This window comes from Oncorhynchus kisutch, linkage group LG27, assembly GCF_002021735.2.
Source record: "Oncorhynchus kisutch isolate 150728-3 linkage group LG27, Okis_V2, whole genome shotgun sequence".
NCBI lineage: Eukaryota > Metazoa > Chordata > Actinopteri > Salmoniformes > Salmonidae > Oncorhynchus > Oncorhynchus kisutch.
In genome coordinates this window covers 6099103-6117840 of record NC_034200.2, presented here as the reverse complement: position 1 = coordinate 6117840, position 18738 = coordinate 6099103, and the positions used below count along the sequence as shown (strand labels likewise).

The window sequence follows — 18738 nt, the reverse complement described above, 5'->3', positions numbered from 1 at the left end:
CTCCCAGTCCCACACGAAGGGTGGTGGTTCTGTTCACATTGTTCAAACCCCACTCTGAGCCAACCTTGGTTGGCCAGCCGTTGGGGTGGAGGTGTAAAGCAGCAGTGGTGGAAGGTGGAAGGACTGCTGAGAGTTCACTCGGGTTAGAGCTCCCAGGAGGAGGGGGCACAGAGAGGAAAGGTAAGTGTCCCTGAAGATAGTGGGACTGAGGGAACGGGATGGGCTTCTGGAGGCAGTACGGAAGCAGGAGAGGGTGTGTGACACACTGGAGGGCTGTCAATCAAAAGAAACAGACAGACACCACACACAGTCAGTCAGTCACATACACATTGATTTACATCAAACAATGGCACAAATATCTTGAGGACAAGGGGCTATATGTATTAACCATCTCAGAGTAGGAGTGCTGATCTAGGATCAGTTCCCTCTTGTCCATATAATCTTATTTATTGTAATCTGAAAGGCAAAACAGCACTCCTAATCTGAGAAGGTTGATACATACAGCCCCTGAAATCTTGGAGCCCAAAATGAGCACTGAGTAACGTCAAATCAATTGAAGCGGAATGATATGATCAATCATCAATATGGTGGGGTGTGTTGTCATGAGGTTTTATGGGAGGGAGGGTTGGGTTCTTACCTCTGTCCATCATGGCCCCTCTCCCTCCTCCACACAGTGGGGCCCCAGTCACCCCACCCTCAGGGAGGGGGAACGGAAGAGGGGCACTCTGTACCAGCTGGGAGGGACAGGGATGGTATGGAGATGGTCAAAAAGAGAAGGTGTTTTCATAACATTACATCCTTATATGCAAAGAGGTTGGTATGGTAGGATATGTGTAATTAACTGTGTCCTAAATGGAACCCTATTCCCTGTATAGTGCACTACTTTTGCCCATAGCTCTTTTATAGGGAACCGGGTGCTATTTGGGATGCACACCTTGAGATAAACGGGGGATATAATGACCTGGTGGCAAGGTGGGTACCCTGGGTAGTTAACCAGGATCAGTTTACTGAAGTTAAACTTGTAGGTGAATCTCTTCCCTTTGGTCTTATGAAGAATCCTCTTATTGTAGTAGTACCTGTTGGTAACAAAGAAGGAGCAACAGTAGTATTGACACTATGTGTAGCAGCGGAGGCTGCTGAAGGGAGGACGGCTCATAATAATGTCTGGAACGGAGCAAATGGAACGGCATCAAACCATGTGTTTGTGTTTGATACCATTCTACTGATGCCGCTCCAAACATTACCACGAGCCCTTCCTCCCCAATTAAGGTGCCACCAACCTCCTGTGATATGTAGCCTGATCCACTATCCTGACTTCACTAATGTCGGAAGGTCAGGATGGTTGAACGAGGCGACTGTATGTGAGCTTAGTGTAAGAGTCTGTGTGTGTGTGTGTGCGTGCATGACTTGTGTGTTTGTGGAATTACACTTACATCTGTAAAACATCCTCATCATCATCACCATTTGAGTGTGTTATGTCACCTCACCTCAGTGCTCTACTCAGCTTGTCATAGTTCATGTGGGGTTTGCCTTTCCTTTCTCCCCACAGCCTCGCCAGCCTCTCAGGGTCTCTGATGACAAACTCCCCCCACTCTCCCCCCCATCCGATCGCCCCGCCCTCACCCCGCCCAAGGAGTTCCAACAGGAAGTGCCACAGCTGCACCTGTCTGGAGCCAGGTGACCATGCAGGCTTGTATGCCCAATCAGGGAATAACACTGCTAACAGGAAGAGACAGGAGGAATCGTTAGATTAAACACACAGGCTCTTTATCAGTTTGTTTTTCTTCCATTCCTTGCATCCTCTCTCCTCACCTACTTCTCAACCGTATTGTAGTAGAAGGTCAGAGGTCCTTTCCTTCGGACCTTCGTCTCCAATTAGTTTTGAGAAGGACGAGAGGAGAGAGGATGCGAGCAAATCAAGGAAATACGATTGAGATTTGCTTGCAGAGAGAAATGCATAGACACAGACACCTACGTAAACCACGCAAACCTCAATTTGCAATGACTGCAAATGCATTGTAAAATGTGCGCGCACACTGTACCTGCCCAGTGCCTAAATTATGTAATTACTTACTCAAATGTTTTAGGGACACAGTATAAAGTGGGACCCTTACTTCTGCTCCAATATGGTGAGGGAAGGGATCCTATAGAGGCGTGACAGTTACACTGCATCTGTAAAATATCATCATCGTCATCTTTATCTTCGTCGCCATAATCATCATTATCATCATCACTACCACAATGAAGTCATATTTTCAAGAACATCTGTAAAGTTGTTTGATTTTCTTCATTACCACAGTAAGGTATTGAAATAAGGTATATAAATCACTTTCTTTCATCTTTCTTTGATGACAAATGACAGTAACAGTCACAGCAGAAATGCAGTCTAATAATATTAGAGAACTTAAAATGTGTAAAGATTTCTTTTTCTATAAATGTCAAATATTTATGTTAAGATGTTACAATAGAAATCCAATGTCATCCTAAGCAGCTGATTCCTCTTCACACTGAAGTAATATGATTGCATCATCATTGTTGATGGCCTCCAAAAATACCATTCATACCACCAACCTAGACTGAAACGTGCATTTAATCATGGGACAAATAAAACATACCGTCTCTTAAAATGTCATTGGTTTGTTTGTAAAATGCTCACATTTAGAAAGGAAAGCAGACAATTTCATGTAATTTGTAGTTTTGTTACAACTTCTTAGCAAATAGATATACAGTACAGTTATAAGAACAAAACAAACAATTGCAGCATGAAAGCAGAATCGCCCATCACAGCACACAGCTGAACTGAGGATCTTTTTACTAAACAACCTATACGATTCCTCCAATTTCAGGAACAGAATAGAATCAAATAACTTTATTTTTCCCTTGAGAACTTCTTATTTTTTGGAGTGGTTAAAAAAGAAACAAACACAAGCAGAGGAGGAAATGTGATATAAGAGTGGTGCTATAGTTACCTCTGTGGCCAGTGTTGCAGAAATGTAGGCTGATGCTTCTCCAGATGAGCAGAGAAGAGCAGTTTGTCTGTTAGTCCCCTTGACGAAGTCTGGACAGATTGAGGGACAGCAGTCTGTCAGAATCAAGCTTATACCCCCATCCCATCTACCTTTCTCTCCTACCCTCCTCCTTCCTCGCACTCCACGCCTTCCACTGTTCTTCTTTCCTACCGTCCCATGATCTAGAGTTAAACTAAAGAGATCGCTATGATTGCCAGTGTGGTGACATTCAAAATGATGTCAAAATGTACATATTTATTTATTTGTTTGTCAGGGACCATGTACAACATGCCATTGCACCAGATTTAGCTAGATCGCTCATTTTCATCTGTAGTCCCTGGGCAGAAAACAATCATCAAGACATCATTACAATGCTACGATATAGCACAATATTAATATATACAATATAACAAATCATAATATACAACAATAGACAATATAATGATAATATTACATCAGAGTTTAAATGTCCCGTTGGTCCTACAGTATCTAACAACATAAGAGTCGGAACGTCCAAGCAATCCATATGGGCTCTGGTCAAAAGTAGTACACTGTATAGGGAATAGGGTTCCTTTTAGGACGCAGTCTGTTTTCACCTATGAATAGTGTCTTTGATCAAGGAACAACAAGGCAGCCAGTATAATTAAAGTTAGGGGGAGATGGGCTCTGATGATACTGGCTATCTCAATCGCAGTATACATGAGTGTTTCATTGAAACGTCGTCAAAGGTGATTAGGCGCATACTGTGTCCGGGCCTCTGTCCTTTTCAAGTGTTAAAAATAAGATTTACAATAACACTTCTAATGCAGCAATGGTTGCTGAAGAGCACTTTATTCTCGATATAGCAATGGTTTGATAAAGGTGTGGAATCAGTGCACCCTTCCCGCCCGCTGTCCCCTCAGATACGATAGCTGACACCGGAGGCTTTTAATTCCAGTGTAAATACAAATACTCTTCCAGACAGACATCAATTATGCATGCTGCTAATTGAGTTGAATGTTGTGCTTTGAGCAGTCTTGGGACTCCGGGTCACATGCGGGTGGATCGCCTGAAACCAGACACACATGCATGCACCCCACACACACATACAGAGCCCTTGGCAGCCCAAAAGGGATACACTGGTGACACAGCCTACGGTGGACATAGATCACACACAGAGTTACAGATACAAGAGGCATTGAAGTCATCATTGGGGGTGTCAAAAATATGTTTCAGTTTGGTGTAAAATTCCTAGTTTTTTTCCCCCTCTGACTCCGCATGCTATTGGACCAGTCAGTCGTCAACATTGCAATTCTCAATAGAAAACCCAACTTGCACACAGGAATTTGGTTTTACAACAACTTGCTCTGAGCTTCTTCTCCTCTTTCAATAGTATGTACTGGATGCATTCCAAATGGCCCCCTATTCCCTACATAGTGCACTTTTTTTGACCAGAGCCTTATGGGCCCTGGTCAAAAGTAGTGCACTATAAAGGAATAGGGGGCCAGTTCAGATGCTGAATCTGTCCACTGTGACTAAACTTATCATAGTGTTTTGTATGTATGTATGTGCATGAATGGGATGGGGGGGGCTAAATAAGGATTACCTTCTTCTAAAAGGACTACTGTTTGTTTTACAGCTGACGACCCAGAAGCTTAATCTGCTACTTAGCTTAGCCCCTGTTCAATCTCTTTCCGCAACTTTTCATGCCTCCGTCCTCTCCTCCTCTCTCTCCCTTCAAACCGTCCATTTAAATCCTTTCCTCACCCAATTTCTCTTCCTTTTTTCCCACTCTCCTCTTTTCCTTTCACTGACAGAGATAGTTTTGTGAGTGAAGGGATATGGTGAGAGTACTGTTTATGATACAGGTTGATGATCCCATAGTATGCATGAGAGAGGAAAGTGTGGTCGCGTTCCAAATGGCTACCTATTATCTATGGGCCCTGGGAAAAAGTGGCCCACTACAAAGTGTATAGGATGCCATTTGGGATGCTGAAGCCTGTATGGGAGACAGGATGATGGTATTGTGTGGGATGAGGGTCATGCTGCAGGTCTTAGGGTCAAATCCTGTTAGGAATAAGAGGGATGAAGGTTTTAGTGTTTTTTCAGGGCCTAGTATTCAGTCATGGCAATGAGTTTAGTGGGAACATCAGTTCTCATCATGTGTGTATGTGAGAATGGAAAGTAAGTTTGTGGCTTTATCCCAAATGGTACAATGTTCCCTATGCAGTGCACTACTTTTGACAAGAGCCCTGGTCAAAAGTAGTGCACTATATAGGGAATGGGTTGCCATTTGTGACAAACACGTGTGTGTTGAACAGGACCCAGATTACCGCCCCACTCTTTTTTTGCTAATGCCCTCTGAGCTAAAGCCACTTAAACCCAGAAGGTTACAGGACCAATAGTCTTTTCCTCCCTCTTTCCTTGAATGTGTCCCAAATGGCACCTTATTCCATGTATAGTGCAGGCCCCGGTCAAAAGTAGTGCACTACATAGGGTATAGGTTGCCATTTGGGGTGCACACCTTTTCTCCCCAAAAAACACTTGTCTGTCTTTTTTCCTGCTGACTCTTCTCTCACCCTCCCTCTCCCACTCTCTCTCCAGGGAGCTTGTGGTTTTTGAAAGGTTTCTCAATGTTCCTAATCCTTCCATCTCTTTGTCGGGGAAAAAATATATCCGCATGAAACTCAAGAAGAGCCCAAAAGGAGCTAGGTTAGGTGTGTGACTGTGTGTGTGTGTGTGGTCATAAAAAATGTGTGCACCTTTGGTTCACTGGTGTACATCACAAGGCATAGAACTGGCATGGAACTGCTCAAAACATTTAATTTGGATAGAATGTAACTGGGTCGTTCCTCCAATTTGGTGCCGTTTGAGAAGTGTAACTGTTAAAAAAATAAATAATAATATTGAATATTACCTCATTTTAACATTGTCATAAAACTCATATGTTTTTATTATTATTTAACCAGGCAAGTCAGTTAAAAACAAATTCTTATTTACAATGACAGCCTACCCTGGCCAAACCGAGATGAAGCTGGGCCAATTGTGCATCGCCCTATGGGACTCCTAATCACGGCCAGTTGTGATACAGCCAGGAATCAAACCAGGGTCTGTAGTGTACTGAAATGCAGTGCCTTAGACCGCTGCGCCACTCGGGAGCTCATGTTCATAAACAACATTTTCCCCATCTCAAGAGGTTGAATAAAAAACTAACTATAGTAAGTGCCAAATAAAGTAGCAGTGTTAGCTGACAGGGTTGACAACTTCTTCTTAAATCAGCCATACATCCCCTTGTCACAGCGTGATTGGAACCAAGGTTGTGTGCAACAGAGTGGAAATGTAATGCAAGCTTCACAAAACATTTTAATTGAACATTTCTAGCCTATCTATGGGTAACAGGGTTGACGACAGTGGAGGCTGCTGAAGGGACAACAGCTCATAATAATGGTCGGAACGGAGCAAATGGAATGGAATGAAACTCCTGGAAACCATGTGTTTGATACCATTCCACTGATTCCACTCCAGTCATTACCACAAGCCCGTTCTCCCCAATTTAAGGTGCCACCAACCTCCTGTGGTTGACATTATGCTCGACCAGCTCAGTTTTCCACCACAAAATGCCCAAAAAGAGTAGAACCAGCTTACCTGATTTTACTATTAGATTTTCAATGTTTGTTTTGAAAATAATATTTAAAAAGGAATAGTTTCGGCATTTATTAAAAAATTGTTCAGTTCATGTAACAGGGTTGACGTTAAAATGAGGTACAGACATAAATTAATCACTAATCACATGAAATAAATCAATCTTCAGAAATCACTTTGTCAAAGCAACAAAATAACCAGGGCTTTACAATGATGGTGAAACTTGGATACATTTTGGGATTAAGTGGGTTAAAATCTTCCTAGAAGTGACACAGGGGGAGGGACATGTCAAAATGCAGAATTTTTGCACTTTAATAAGCAAGCCTTTTCATGTAAAACAAAATCAGATTTTGTCTATTGTCTATTGTAAAGGGCACTTAATTTTAAAGGGATTCTCTGGTACTTGTTTATACTTTTTAGCCAGTAGTTCTGAAAGCAGCACTCACGAGCCAAAAGTGGTCCCTGAAAATGGTGTACTATGTCACATGTGCACCCCGTCATTGCTCTTTTGCGCTCTGCTGTGTGTGCATCATGCTAGCTGTCATTCATATGGCGAGGGACTGAAGCCCATTGGTTGAACTCGAATTGCTTGGGGGCTGGCCCACATGGGGGGAAATGTAGGGGAATTGGTGCAGCACAGCTTCCAGAAAAAAGTTGCTTTCAAGCTAGGGATTGTGTGGCTAATTGAGGTAAAACAATAATTCTGCTCATAGATTTCGCATATTTATAACTGGGTGGTTCAAGCCCTAAATTCTGATTGGCTGACGGCCATGGTATATCAGAACATTTATTTTTTTACTCGAATTACGTTGGTAACCATTTTGTAATCGCGTTGTCATGCCTAAGAACAGCCCTTAGCCGTGGTATATTTGCCATATACCACACCCCCCAGGCCCTATTGCTTAAATTAACAACTGACACATCCAGCCCGAAGCTGGAAGTTAAAAAAAATACTAAGATGCCAAAGTTCGAGCATGTCTAAAATAAGTATTTTAAAAATAAATATTGCTGCAAAATTTCTATTCAAAATATCAACGGGTCTCAAAAGGCACTCATTTTTTGAAATTACACTAACTACACTGCTCAAAAAAATAAAGGGAACACTTAAACAACACAATGTAACTCCAAGTCAATCACACTTCTGTGAAATCAAACTGTCCACTTAGGAAGTAACACTGATTGACAATAAATTTCACATGCTGTTGTGCAAATGGAATAGACAACAGGTGGAAATTATAGGCAATTAGCAAGACACCCCCAATAAAGAAGTGGTTCTGCAGGTGATAACCACAGACCACTTCTCAGTTCCTATGCTTCCTGGCTGATGTTTTGGTCACTTTTGAATGCTGGCAGTGTTTTCACTCTAGTGGTAGCATGAGATGGAGTCTACAACCCACACAAGTGGCTCAGGTAGTGCAGTTCATTCAGGATGGCACATCAATGCGAGCTGTGGCAAGAATGTTAGCTGTGTCTGTCAGCGTGGTGTCCAGAGCATGGAGGCGCTACCAGGAGACAGGCCAGTACATCAGGAGATGTGGAGGAGGCCGTAGGAGGGCAACAACCCAGCAGCAGGACCGCTACCTCCGCCTTTGTGCAAGGAGGAGCAGGAGGAGCACTGCCAGAGCCCTGCAAAATGACCTCCAGCAGGCCACAAATGTGCATGTGTCTGCTCAAACGGTCAGAAACAGACTCCAAGAGGGTGGTATGAGGGCCCGACGTCCACAGGTGGGGGTTGTGCTTACTACAGCCCAACACCGTGCAAGACGTTTGGCATTTGCCAGAAAACACCAAGATTGGCAAATCGCCACTGGCGCCCTGTGCTCTTCACAGATGAAAGCAGGTTCACACTGAGCACGTGACAGAGTCTGCAGACGCCGTGGAAAATGTTCTGCTGCCTGCAACATCCTCCAGCAGGACCGGTTTGGCGGTGGGTCAGTCATAGTGTGGGGTGGCATTTCTTTGGGGGGCCGCACAGCCCTCCATGTGCTCGCCAGAGGTAGCCTGACTGCCATTAGGTACCGAGATGAGATCCTCAGACCCCTTGTGAGACCATATGCTGGTGCGGTTGGCCCTGGGTTCCTCCTAATGCAAGACAATGCTAGACCTCATGTGGCTGGAGTGTGTCAGCAGTTCCTGCAAGAGGAAGGCATTGATGCTATGGACTGGCCCCCCCGTTCCCCAGACCTGAATCCAATTGAGCACATCTGGGACATCATGTCTCGCTCCATCCACCAATGCCACGTTGCACCACAGACTGTCCAGGAGTTTGCGGATGCTTTAGTCCATCCCTCAGGAGACCATCCGCCACCTCATCAGGAGCATGCCCAGGCGTTGTAGGGAGGTCATACAGGCACGTGGAGGCCACACACACTACTGGGCCTCATTTTGACTTGTTTTAAGGACATTACATCAAAGTTGGATCAGCCTGTAGTGTGGTTTTCCACTTTAATTTTGAGTGTGACTCCAAATCCAGACCTCCATGGGTTGATACATTTGATTTCCATTGTTCATTTGTGTGATTATGTTGTCAGCACATTCAACTATGTAAAGAAAAAAGTCATAAGAATATTTCATTCATTCAGATCTATGATGTGTTATTTTAGTGTTCCCTTTATTTTTTTGAGCAGTGTATAACAACCTGTGAAAGTGTCCGAGTATCTGGACTACTCACCACTAAGTAGTTGTTTTGTCTTATGTTTGGTTTTGATTATTGTATTGTCTGTTATTGAGATGTGTTGTTGTAAACTGTCTTAAAAGCAATTACAAAACAGCCTAAAAAGCATTCTGATATTTTCATACGTCTTTATTGTGTGTAAACAAACTGAAGAGCGCATCAGCCAGGTTCTTGATCATTGGTATCATTAACATGATCAATATTGTACATAAATATCATGATTAAAACATGATCATTATAATAAATAACATTTTAAAATAACTCACTGCTACTGTAACAGTTCTGTCAAGCAGGGTAACCATCTCAAAGAGCTGTATGCGTAAAATTATGCAATTAATGTGGACATTTCGTGGTTAACTGTTTGTCTATGTAAATTAGGTTTGTGTGCGATTTAAGATTGACACATAGTCCAGAGGTTTAATGGGTTAGTAGGTCATCAAATCAGTAACAACTTTCCAGATTCCATTAAAAAGGGTTGCAAAAATAACCCTATTAAATCAACAAAACAGTTCTCCAAGAATCAGTCATGTAGTGTTATGCACGAGTTCAACAGAATATCTGCTTAGTAATAATTACTCACATGAACAACATATGTACAATTAATTAAAACAAACTAACAAATCTGTAATAAAAAAAATATATATAAACTACCATAATCAGAACCACAGACAAGTTAGTGTTATAGGGTTAGTTTGACTGTTTGAATATGCAGGTAGAGTATTCTCTTCACTGACTTTCCTCACCCTGACAGCATCCCAAATGGTACCCTACTCCCCATTTAGTGCACTACTTTTGCCCAGAGCCATATACGGGCTCTGGACAAAAGGAGTGCTCTATATAGGGAATAGGGTGCCATTTGGGACGTAATCCCAACCTGAAGGACAGCCTCGCCGAGGCACAGGGTCTACAACAACCACAGCCTGCTTCTGTCATCAAGGACTCATTTTGATCATGGAGGGTAGATTTTGCCTGACGACTCAACCCCAATTTAATTCCGCTGCTCTATGGATGCCTCCTGGGCCGTGTCAGTCTGAACCTGCCATCCTAGTCATTTGTGCGGATGTCAAAATGACGTGATTCATATCAGGCCCAACTCATCGGTTTCTGGGACCAATCAGAACAGTCAAAATGTTGACACGTTTTCAAAGGGTCAGGGAGGAAAGCAAATCCCGACTCATTGTGGAGAAGAAACGTTAGATGGGTAGCCAGGCAAAGATGTACTGTAGTTTGACCATAGCTAGGTAGTGGGCACACTTGGCCAAAAGCCTGTTTAACATGGGCAGCACCACTGAGGGCTTTCATCATTTTGAGGCTCTATAGTACAGTGTACATCTATGGGTTACACTGACAGCTTACATCTAAGCTATTAGCTCTGTGTGTGTGTGTAAGAGAGAGAAGGGCTGTGTGTGTCCAGTAAGATTGAACAGCCTCATCTCAAGCTCTCTCTCTCTAACTGGGCTCCCAAGTGGTGCAGCGTCTAAGGCACTGCATCTCAGTGCAAGAGGCGCCACTACAGTCCTTGGTTCGAATCCAGGCTGTATCACATCCGGCCGCGATTGGTAGTCCCATAGGGTGGCGCACAGCGTCATCCGAGTTTGGCCGGGGTAGGCAGTCATTTGTAAATAATAATTTGTTCTTAACTGACTTGCCTAGTTAAATTAAAGGTTAAATAAAAAATAAACCGCTTTTAAGGCTTCCAAGCTACTTTGGATCAAAGACTGACAGTCCCCGATTATGCACCATGACGGGCAAGGGAGGGGAGGGTAACTTGGGTGGCGTTCACTTTGCACTGGCCTCATTTTAGCTTAATTTGCCATTCTAAAACGCTTCAAGGGTTTACCAAAACAAATAAATCATGTAAAATGCCCAAAAACAGAACATGAAATCAGTGTTGCGAAGTAGCAGTCTTTTCCGAGGGTCATGTCATAATTGAAGACTTTCTTCCACTGAGCCATGCCAGGGCCTGAGTGATTAAAAACAGGGAAGGGACAGTAGTTGAACATGTTAAAACTAATTGAACTAGTAATGCAGCAGTCACCCTACTGCTCCTTCGGGGGTAAGTAAATGTTCTTCATCATCCAGTTTGGAAACACATTGAACAGACTAAAGGGAAGGAGGAGGAAAACTTTGTTTTTTAATTTCCAGTTTAAATAAATAATATTTTAAAAGCTCCCCCCCCCTTGCTCCTGCGGGTCTCCTCTCCCCTGTTTGTGTGGCTTTGGGGTGAAGTTTCCCCTAGGTACACATCTAGGAGATCAGCTTCCCATCCCACAATCTTAACCATAGCCATTTAAAGGGGGAAATGCGAAACTGACCCAAGATCAGCATCTAGGGGCAACTTCAACCTACACGTGTGTGTGTGTGTGTGTGTGTGTCTATGTGAAGTTCTGTAGGGGCTCACTAACACGCATGCAGGCCCAGTACAGAGCCCGGCCCAGGGTAAGGAGTACCAGCAGGATCAGCACGGCCCAGGAGGCATAGATACCTCCATATTCCTGGGCCTTCACCCACGTACCAGCCTACAGAGAGAGAGAGAAAGAAAAAGGAGAGCATGTAACATTTTTATTTTTTGCAATGTGTTTAGTGGCGAGATGGGTCCTACAGACACAGAACAGAGTGAGAGAGAACACTTAACAAGGGTTTTTCCTGCTTCATGAAGGGGCTTAGGCAGTGGACATGGCAATGTTTGATACATCTATGATATGGGTTTGTCAAGTAATGGAGAGTGGACAGTAGAGGGTGTACTCACCACCAGCCCAGCAGTGGAGATGCTGAAAAGCAAGCATAGTAGAAAACACCACAAGCTCCGCCTTCGAGGGTACCTCTGACCAATAGAGGAGCTGCATGTCGAAGGGTGTGGCAAAAGAGGTAAAAATGGACTGTAAACATTAAATAGAAAGGGTAATTTTCCTGGAGAAAAATTGTTAGTTGCTGAAGCAAGTCCTACTAATAAAAGGTTGTGTAAGAGTAACAGCTCAGACTTGAGAGGTTGCACACAAGTTAGTAAGGAGCTTATCCTGATGCCTAATGCTACATGCTAATGGTACAGTCATCCAGCCACAACTATGAGCATGTCCTCCGATATAACGTTGCCACCAGCCACCACTGGAGAACATTATTTTTAGCATATTGTATAATCCCTTTTAAATGGACTCCTATTGACTGGGTACTGTGTGGACAGATAGAAACTCACACTTTCTTGCAGTGTGGGCACCTGGCGAGTGTCCTGTCAGTAAACTCTGTCCACTGAAACACATTACAAGACACGTATGTCAATATGATAGAGTATACATCCCAAATAGCACCTTATTGCCTAAATAGCGCACTACTTTTGACCAGAGCCATATGGGTTCTACTCAAAAGCAGTGCACTAAATAAAGAGTAGGGTACCATTTTGGATGCTGTCAGGGTGAGAGGAAACAGTCAGTGAAGAGAATACATACACACTACCTGCATATTCAAAGACACAATCTAACCATTTAACATTAACTTGTCTGTGGTTTTAAATGTGGTAAGTTTGTTTTAATTAATTGTACAGACACACTGGCCAGTTTTAGGTACACCACCCCATTCACGAAAATGGATCGCTCCCAGACAGTGAGTCACATGGCTGTGGCTTGCCATATAAAGCAGACAGACAGACATTCAATTGAATGTTGGAATGGGCAAAACTTTGAGCGTGATATGATCGTCGGTCCCAGGCACGCCGAATCCAGTATCTCAGAAACTGCCGCCCTCCTGGGCTTTTCACTCACAAGTGTCTATGGGTTCCCGAGAATGTTTCGACAAACAAACATCCAGTCAGTGGCAGTCCTGTGGTCGAAAGCAGCTCGTTGATGAGGTCGAAGGAGAACGGCAAGAATCGCGTAAGCCAACAGGCGGGCCATAAACAGACATAACGATGCAGTACGGCATCGTGGAACGCACAACTCGTTGATCCTTGTCACGGATGGGCTACTGCAGCAGACAACCACACCGGGTTCCACTCCTATCAGCTAAAAACAAGAAATGGCTCCAGTGGGCATGCATTCACCAACACTGGACAATTGAGGAGTGGAAAAACATTGAATGGTCCAGCAAATCCCAGTTCCTGTTGCGTCATGCTGATGGCAGAGTCAGGATTTGGTGTAAGCAGCAATCCATGGCCCCATCCTGCCTGGTATCAAAGGTACAGGCTGGTTGCGGTGGTGTACCACTGTCCAATCTGCAGCAACTGCGCGATGCCATCGCGGCAGCTTGGACCGACATCCCTGTGGAATGTTTCCGACTTGTAGAATCCATGCCCGAAGAGTTCAGGCTGTCATGGAGGCAAATAAACTGGCCGGTGTATTTGTTGTTCATGTAAGAGTAAATAATACTAATCAGATTATGTTGCACTCGTGTGCATAGCACTAAATGATTGATTCTTGGATAACTTTTTTTAGTTTGTTGTTGATTTAATAGGGTTATATTTGCAACCCTTATTTTAACTGGAATCTGGAAAGAATTTACACTTATTTGATTACCTAATCACCCAATAAGCCTTAAACTGGACAAAGTTTCCAAATCTTAACCACACACACCTCATTTACCTATAGACACAATCAAACAATTGGGCCCTGGTGCCCTTTTGGCAGGAATACGGTGATATTTGGGATGCAGCCTACTGTATATGATGGCAGTGAGAGAGGTGAGGGAAGGGTCGTACCAAGAAAGTATTGCTGCAGTGTCCACAGGAGACCCGAGCTCCGGCCGGCTGGGGGTCAGGGCTGGCTGGACCAGGGTGGACCGGACCCAGGTTTATTATCCTCTTACTGGGGGAAGACGACCACATAGCTCACTGATCAGTCTACAAGCCAGTATTCCTAGATTTAAATGCAACAGAGCGTTACCATACCTGTCAACTACAATGTTTACATTTAAGTCATTTTAGCAGACGTTCTTTTCCAGAGTCACAGTTAGTGCATTCATGTTTAGAAGGGAAAACAACCTCACAGCACAAGTAGACCCTTATTCGAAATAGCTGCTATCAGCAGAATCAGTGCCAGGATGGCAAAACAGCAACCACATAACTCACTGTTCAGTCTACAAGTCAGTATTCTTAGCTAGGTTTAAATGCTACTGAGCGTAAGTTCCATACAAGTCACCTAACTTATCTGCATTAGGCTATCTGGGTTAGCCTAATGCAGCCATTAAAGGAAAACTCCACCCAGAAACTATCTTTTGGTATTTGTTTCATAAAGGTCCATTATTGATATAGTCCCAAAATGTTTTGCATGTCAACAATCCAGTTTACAAGATATATAACTTTCAAAATAGAGAAAGACAGCCGGTACGAGCCTCCATATGATGCAAATCGCAGCATTAAAAAAATGCATCATACAGGCATTATTTCTGTAGTTTAAATGATATATCTTGACAACTTAGATACACAGGAACACACATTGGGGGACCTGTTGTAATTCATGTCCTACATAGTCCTAGTTCACAGTAATCATTTACTTGTACAGTTGAAGTCGAAGTTTACATACACTTAGGTTGGAGTCATTTAAACTCGTTTTTCAACAACTCCACAAATTTCATGTTAAACTATTGTTTTGGCAAGTCGGTTAGGACATCTACTTTGTGCATGACAAGTAATTTTTCCAACAATTGTTTAGACAGATTTCACTGTATCACAATGGGTCAGAAGCTTACACCCACTAAGTTGACTGTGCCTTTAAACAGCTGGGAAAATTACAGAAAATTATGTCATGGCTTTAGAAGGTTCTGATAGGCTAATTGACATCATTTGAGTCAATTGGAGGTGTACCTGTGGATGTTTTTCAAGGCCTACCTTCAAACTCAGTGCTTTGCTTGACATCATGGGAAAATCTAAAGAAATCAGCCAAGACCTCAGAAAAAAATAAAAATAAATTGTAGACCTCCACAAGTCTAGTTCAGCCGTGAGAGCAATTTCCAAACGCTTGAAGGTACCACGTTCATCTGTACAAACAATCGTACGCAAGAACACCATCCCAACCATGAGGCACAGGGGTGGCAGCATCATGTTGTGGGGTTGCTTTGCTGCAGGAGGGACTGGTGCACTTCACAAAATAGATGGCATCATAAGGACGGAAAATTATGTGGATATATTGAAGCAACATCTCAAGACATCAGTCAGGAAGCTAAAGCTTGGTCGCAAATGGGTCTTCCAAATGGACAATGACCCCAAGCATACTTCAAAGTTGTGGCAAAATGGCTTAAGGACAACAAAGTCAAGATATTGGAGTGGCCATCACAAAGCCCTGACCTCAATCCCATAGAAAATTTGTGGGCATTAAGTGAAAAAGCATGTGCGAGCAAGGAGGCCTACAAACCTGACTCAGTTACACCAGCTCTGTCAGAAGGAATGGGCCAAAATTCACCCAACTTATTGTGGGACACTTGTCGAAGGCTAACCTAAACATTTGACCCAAGTTAAACCATTTAAAAAGGCAATACTACCAAATAGTAATTGAGTGTATGTAAACTTCTGACCCACTGAGAATGTGATGAAAGAAATAAAAGCTGAAATAAATCCCCTCTTTCTTATTCTGAAATTTCACATTTTTAAAATAAAGTGGTGATCCTAACTGACCTAAAACAGGGAATTTTTACCTGGATTAAATGTCAGGAATTGTGAAAAGCTGAGTGTAAATGTATTTGGTTAAGGTGTATGTAAACTTCCGACTTCAACTGTATGTACACATATATATATATATATATATTGACTGAAGTTGCATCTGCTGCTGCCAGGTAATGTTGTTTTTTGAGGGGACAGAATCATTTCTCATGTAACCGTTGTCTGTCTTCCTCCCTCTTTGATTATGTGGCTACATCCCAAATGACAGCCTATTTCCCTATAGTGTATTACTTAATTCCCTATATAGTCCACTATAACCAGGGCCCATCTAGTCAAAAGTAGTGCACTAAATAGTAAATATGGTGCCAATTGGGATGCATCCAGTCTCTCTTCCACACACTCCTTCTCACTCAACCCTCTTCCCTCCCTCTTACCAGTAGGGCCGGGGACAGGCGATCCTCTGGGAGGTGACTTTGCAGATGAGCAGACAGTTACAGGGGCAGCGGACATACTTCTTCCCTGCAGGCGCATTCTTGATGGGCTACAGAGGGAGACAGAGACAAAAGGGGAGGGACACAGAATGGTTAACAAGTTCAATTCCATTTCAAATAAATCCATTGGCAACAGCGCTGGTCCCATGAATCTGTTTATTTTCAAAAAGCTTCCACATGGAATTATAACTTCTCCTAACCTTTTATCTTAAACCTAGGGTCAATTCAGGAAGTAAACTGAAATTCTACATTCAAGTTCAGAGAAGCAATGAGGGAAATTCCAATGTCAGATTACTTCCTGAATTGAAATGGAATTAACCCCGACATGCAGGTTTATGTGGTAGGTCACCCACCCAGCCTGCCCACTGTATACAACTTGTATGACTATGTCTATAGATGTGATGACACTACAGATAGATATGTGTCACCCACCGTAGCCTCGTTGCAGACCCCACACTTGACCACATGCTGGTGGATCTTCCCCTCCACGCTGATGAGGCTCTGACACACTCTACAGCTGATGCCTGGCACGCTGCCACTCTCTGGGGAGGTGAGAGGGGAGTACGGAGGAGGGTCCTCCCCCATAAGCACTGAGGGCTGGGTGGGGCTGGGGAAGGGAGGAAAGCCTGAAATGCAGAGGGGGTTGGGGGGTGAACATGAACGTTTTGGTCAATTAGCAGACACTAATTCAGAGTGATTTACAATCAGTGCATGCAACTAAGGTAGGAAAGACAACCACACCTTAGTCATCGCAAGTAAAACATTCTTCAATAAAGCCCTGATTTCGCTGCTAGTTGCCATGGCACCCTAAGCACAGAGCTCCTATACATTGGTACATATTTATTTTTAAATGCTTTTTTTTTATCAGCCCTTTTGTTTTTGATAACATTGTTTTTATTGCATATATCTGGTGTTTTAGAACCACGGATTTGCAGATTGACTGACAGAATAATACAGATAGAGTAAGTAGTGCACTGAACCATGAAAGGGTTACACGAAAGTACTATTCCGTGTTTTACCTTTTAAATGAGGATTAACAAGATTGAGATTTGAGTCTTGAGTTCCAACAAAAAAGGAGCTTTATTAAAAGGACTGCAGGGGCTTATCTCTGTGTGTGTAGTACTATTATCGCGGAAATATGCAATTGCCATTGTAATATTTCAAAAACAAAGAATTTAAGGTATTATGATGTGAACAAACACCTGTGTCACTGCAACTCATGCCACTGTTCTGATATTTCCGTAGATACAGTAGCCCCTCCCCAGACAACAGTAATTGGTCGACGTCTTATCTTGCAGTAATTATAAGCTTATTGAATGGCCCAAAGCGGTGCCAATCAAATCAGGTGCTTCGGTACACACCTCAAACGAGATTAGCACACTAGCTAGTTAGCGTGAACATACTGGTGGTATATCTTCAAATGGTGATACAAATATTACTGACATGTTTTATTTCTGCATGACACTATAACATAACACGTGGATCATCAGGATATGGTAACTTGCATATTCTGTATTGAGAAATGGATTATAGCGAGGCTAGCTAGTTAAAAATCTTGCAGCAGACAACTAGCTAGCTAGCTCCATGCACACAACTCAACATAGTGTTTTGTTAGTTACATTCGTTTAACTATGATGCCTAAACGATAAATGCATAAAATGCTTTAAGGTTAGAGAAATATTGTGAGCCAACTAAGTTAACTAACCGGCATGCTTGCGTCAACCGCTAGCTGGCTAGCAACCACAATATATTCCCCAGATAATCAGTGCAGACACAACATCGTCGTTACTATGTTTTACCAAATACGCGCTGTTCATGTTCCTAGCTAGACAGCAACTTGGGCTCTGGCTATCTGGAAATCATAGGAACCGATGAGTTGTTAGCTAGCTAACCAGTCGCCTGCCTTGGCTAGGTTGGAGTACATCCATGGCATGTATACTCACTTTGTGGCTTATTTGGTAAACCATAAGGAGCCGAGCCAGGTGACACTCCGCCGTTACCACCCCCAAGACCACCATCTCCGAGATCTGCCAGTAGCGGGGACCTCTCTCCGTCCGCCATACCGAAAGCAAGGCGTGGGGGTAGTAGGACTGTGTAAAGCGATGATATGGAGCCGTTGCGTCTGGGATTGTGCCGGGAAAGTAACGTATGCGTCACATGATCACGAGTTCGCTACTGCGACTCTGTCCGACCATGTACTTACTCCCTCATAACAATTGATCAACACAGCCCACGGCCACAACTACCTTATAATAAAACAATATTGAATAATAACAAACAATAATGGTAAGCTATAGCAAAGAGGGTGTTGGTAAATGTAGCACAATGAGAATAAACCACAAATACACGAGTAACACAGGT

The 18738-nt window shown here is 43.2% G+C and overlaps 2 protein-coding genes across 2 annotated transcripts; both read right to left on the bottom strand.

The window, feature by feature from the left end:
• Positions 1 to 477: 477 nt before the first annotated feature.
• Positions 478 to 6572, bottom strand: LOC109871473 (ETS domain-containing transcription factor ERF-like). Its single transcript, XM_031806388.1, has 5 exons — positions 6557 to 6572; positions 1488 to 1719; positions 935 to 1076; positions 638 to 734; positions 478 to 482 (listed from the first exon to the last, which is right to left on the bottom strand). The coding sequence occupies exons 1-5, from the start codon at positions 6570 to 6572 to the stop codon at positions 478 to 480; spliced, it is 492 nt and encodes a 163-aa protein (XP_031662248.1).
• Positions 6573 to 9414: 2842 nt separating this feature from the next.
• On the bottom strand, positions 9415 to 18583 carry LOC109871533 (type I phosphatidylinositol 4,5-bisphosphate 4-phosphatase-A). The gene is made up of 7 exons (XM_020462422.2): positions 18321 to 18583; positions 16810 to 17003; positions 16321 to 16427; positions 13991 to 14096; positions 12497 to 12549; positions 12053 to 12143; positions 9415 to 11822 (listed from the first exon to the last, which is right to left on the bottom strand). Exons 1-7 carry the CDS (start codon positions 18436 to 18438, stop codon positions 11679 to 11681), a joined length of 813 nt encoding a protein of 270 aa, XP_020318011.1. The 5' UTR covers positions 18439 to 18583; the 3' UTR covers positions 9415 to 11678.
• Positions 18584 to 18738: the final 155 nt, after the last annotated feature.

Excerpts from the sequence above, each read along its gene's own strand:
- LOC109871473 (XM_031806388.1), bottom strand. Across the intron at positions 1,077-1,487 it reads AAGCTGAGTAGAGCACTGAG|GTACTACTACAATAAGAGGA; the intron begins GTGAGGTGACAT and ends TGTTACCAACAG. Across the intron at positions 735-934 it reads TATCCCCCGTTTATCTCAAG|CTGGTACAGAGTGCCCCTCT; the intron begins GTGTGCATCCCA and ends TGTCCCTCCCAG.
- LOC109871533 (XM_020462422.2), bottom strand. The coding sequence starts at position 18,438 with ATGGCGGACGGAGAGAGGTCCCCGCTACTGGCAGATCTCGGAGATGGT. Across the intron at positions 14,097-16,320 it reads GCCTGTCCCCGGCCCTACTG|TAAGAGGATAATAAACCTGG; the intron begins GTAAGAGGGAGG and ends GTCTTCCCCCAG. Across the intron at positions 12,550-13,990 it reads ACTGCAGCAATACTTTCTTG|TGGACAGAGTTTACTGACAG; the intron begins GTACGACCCTTC and ends AATGTGTTTCAG.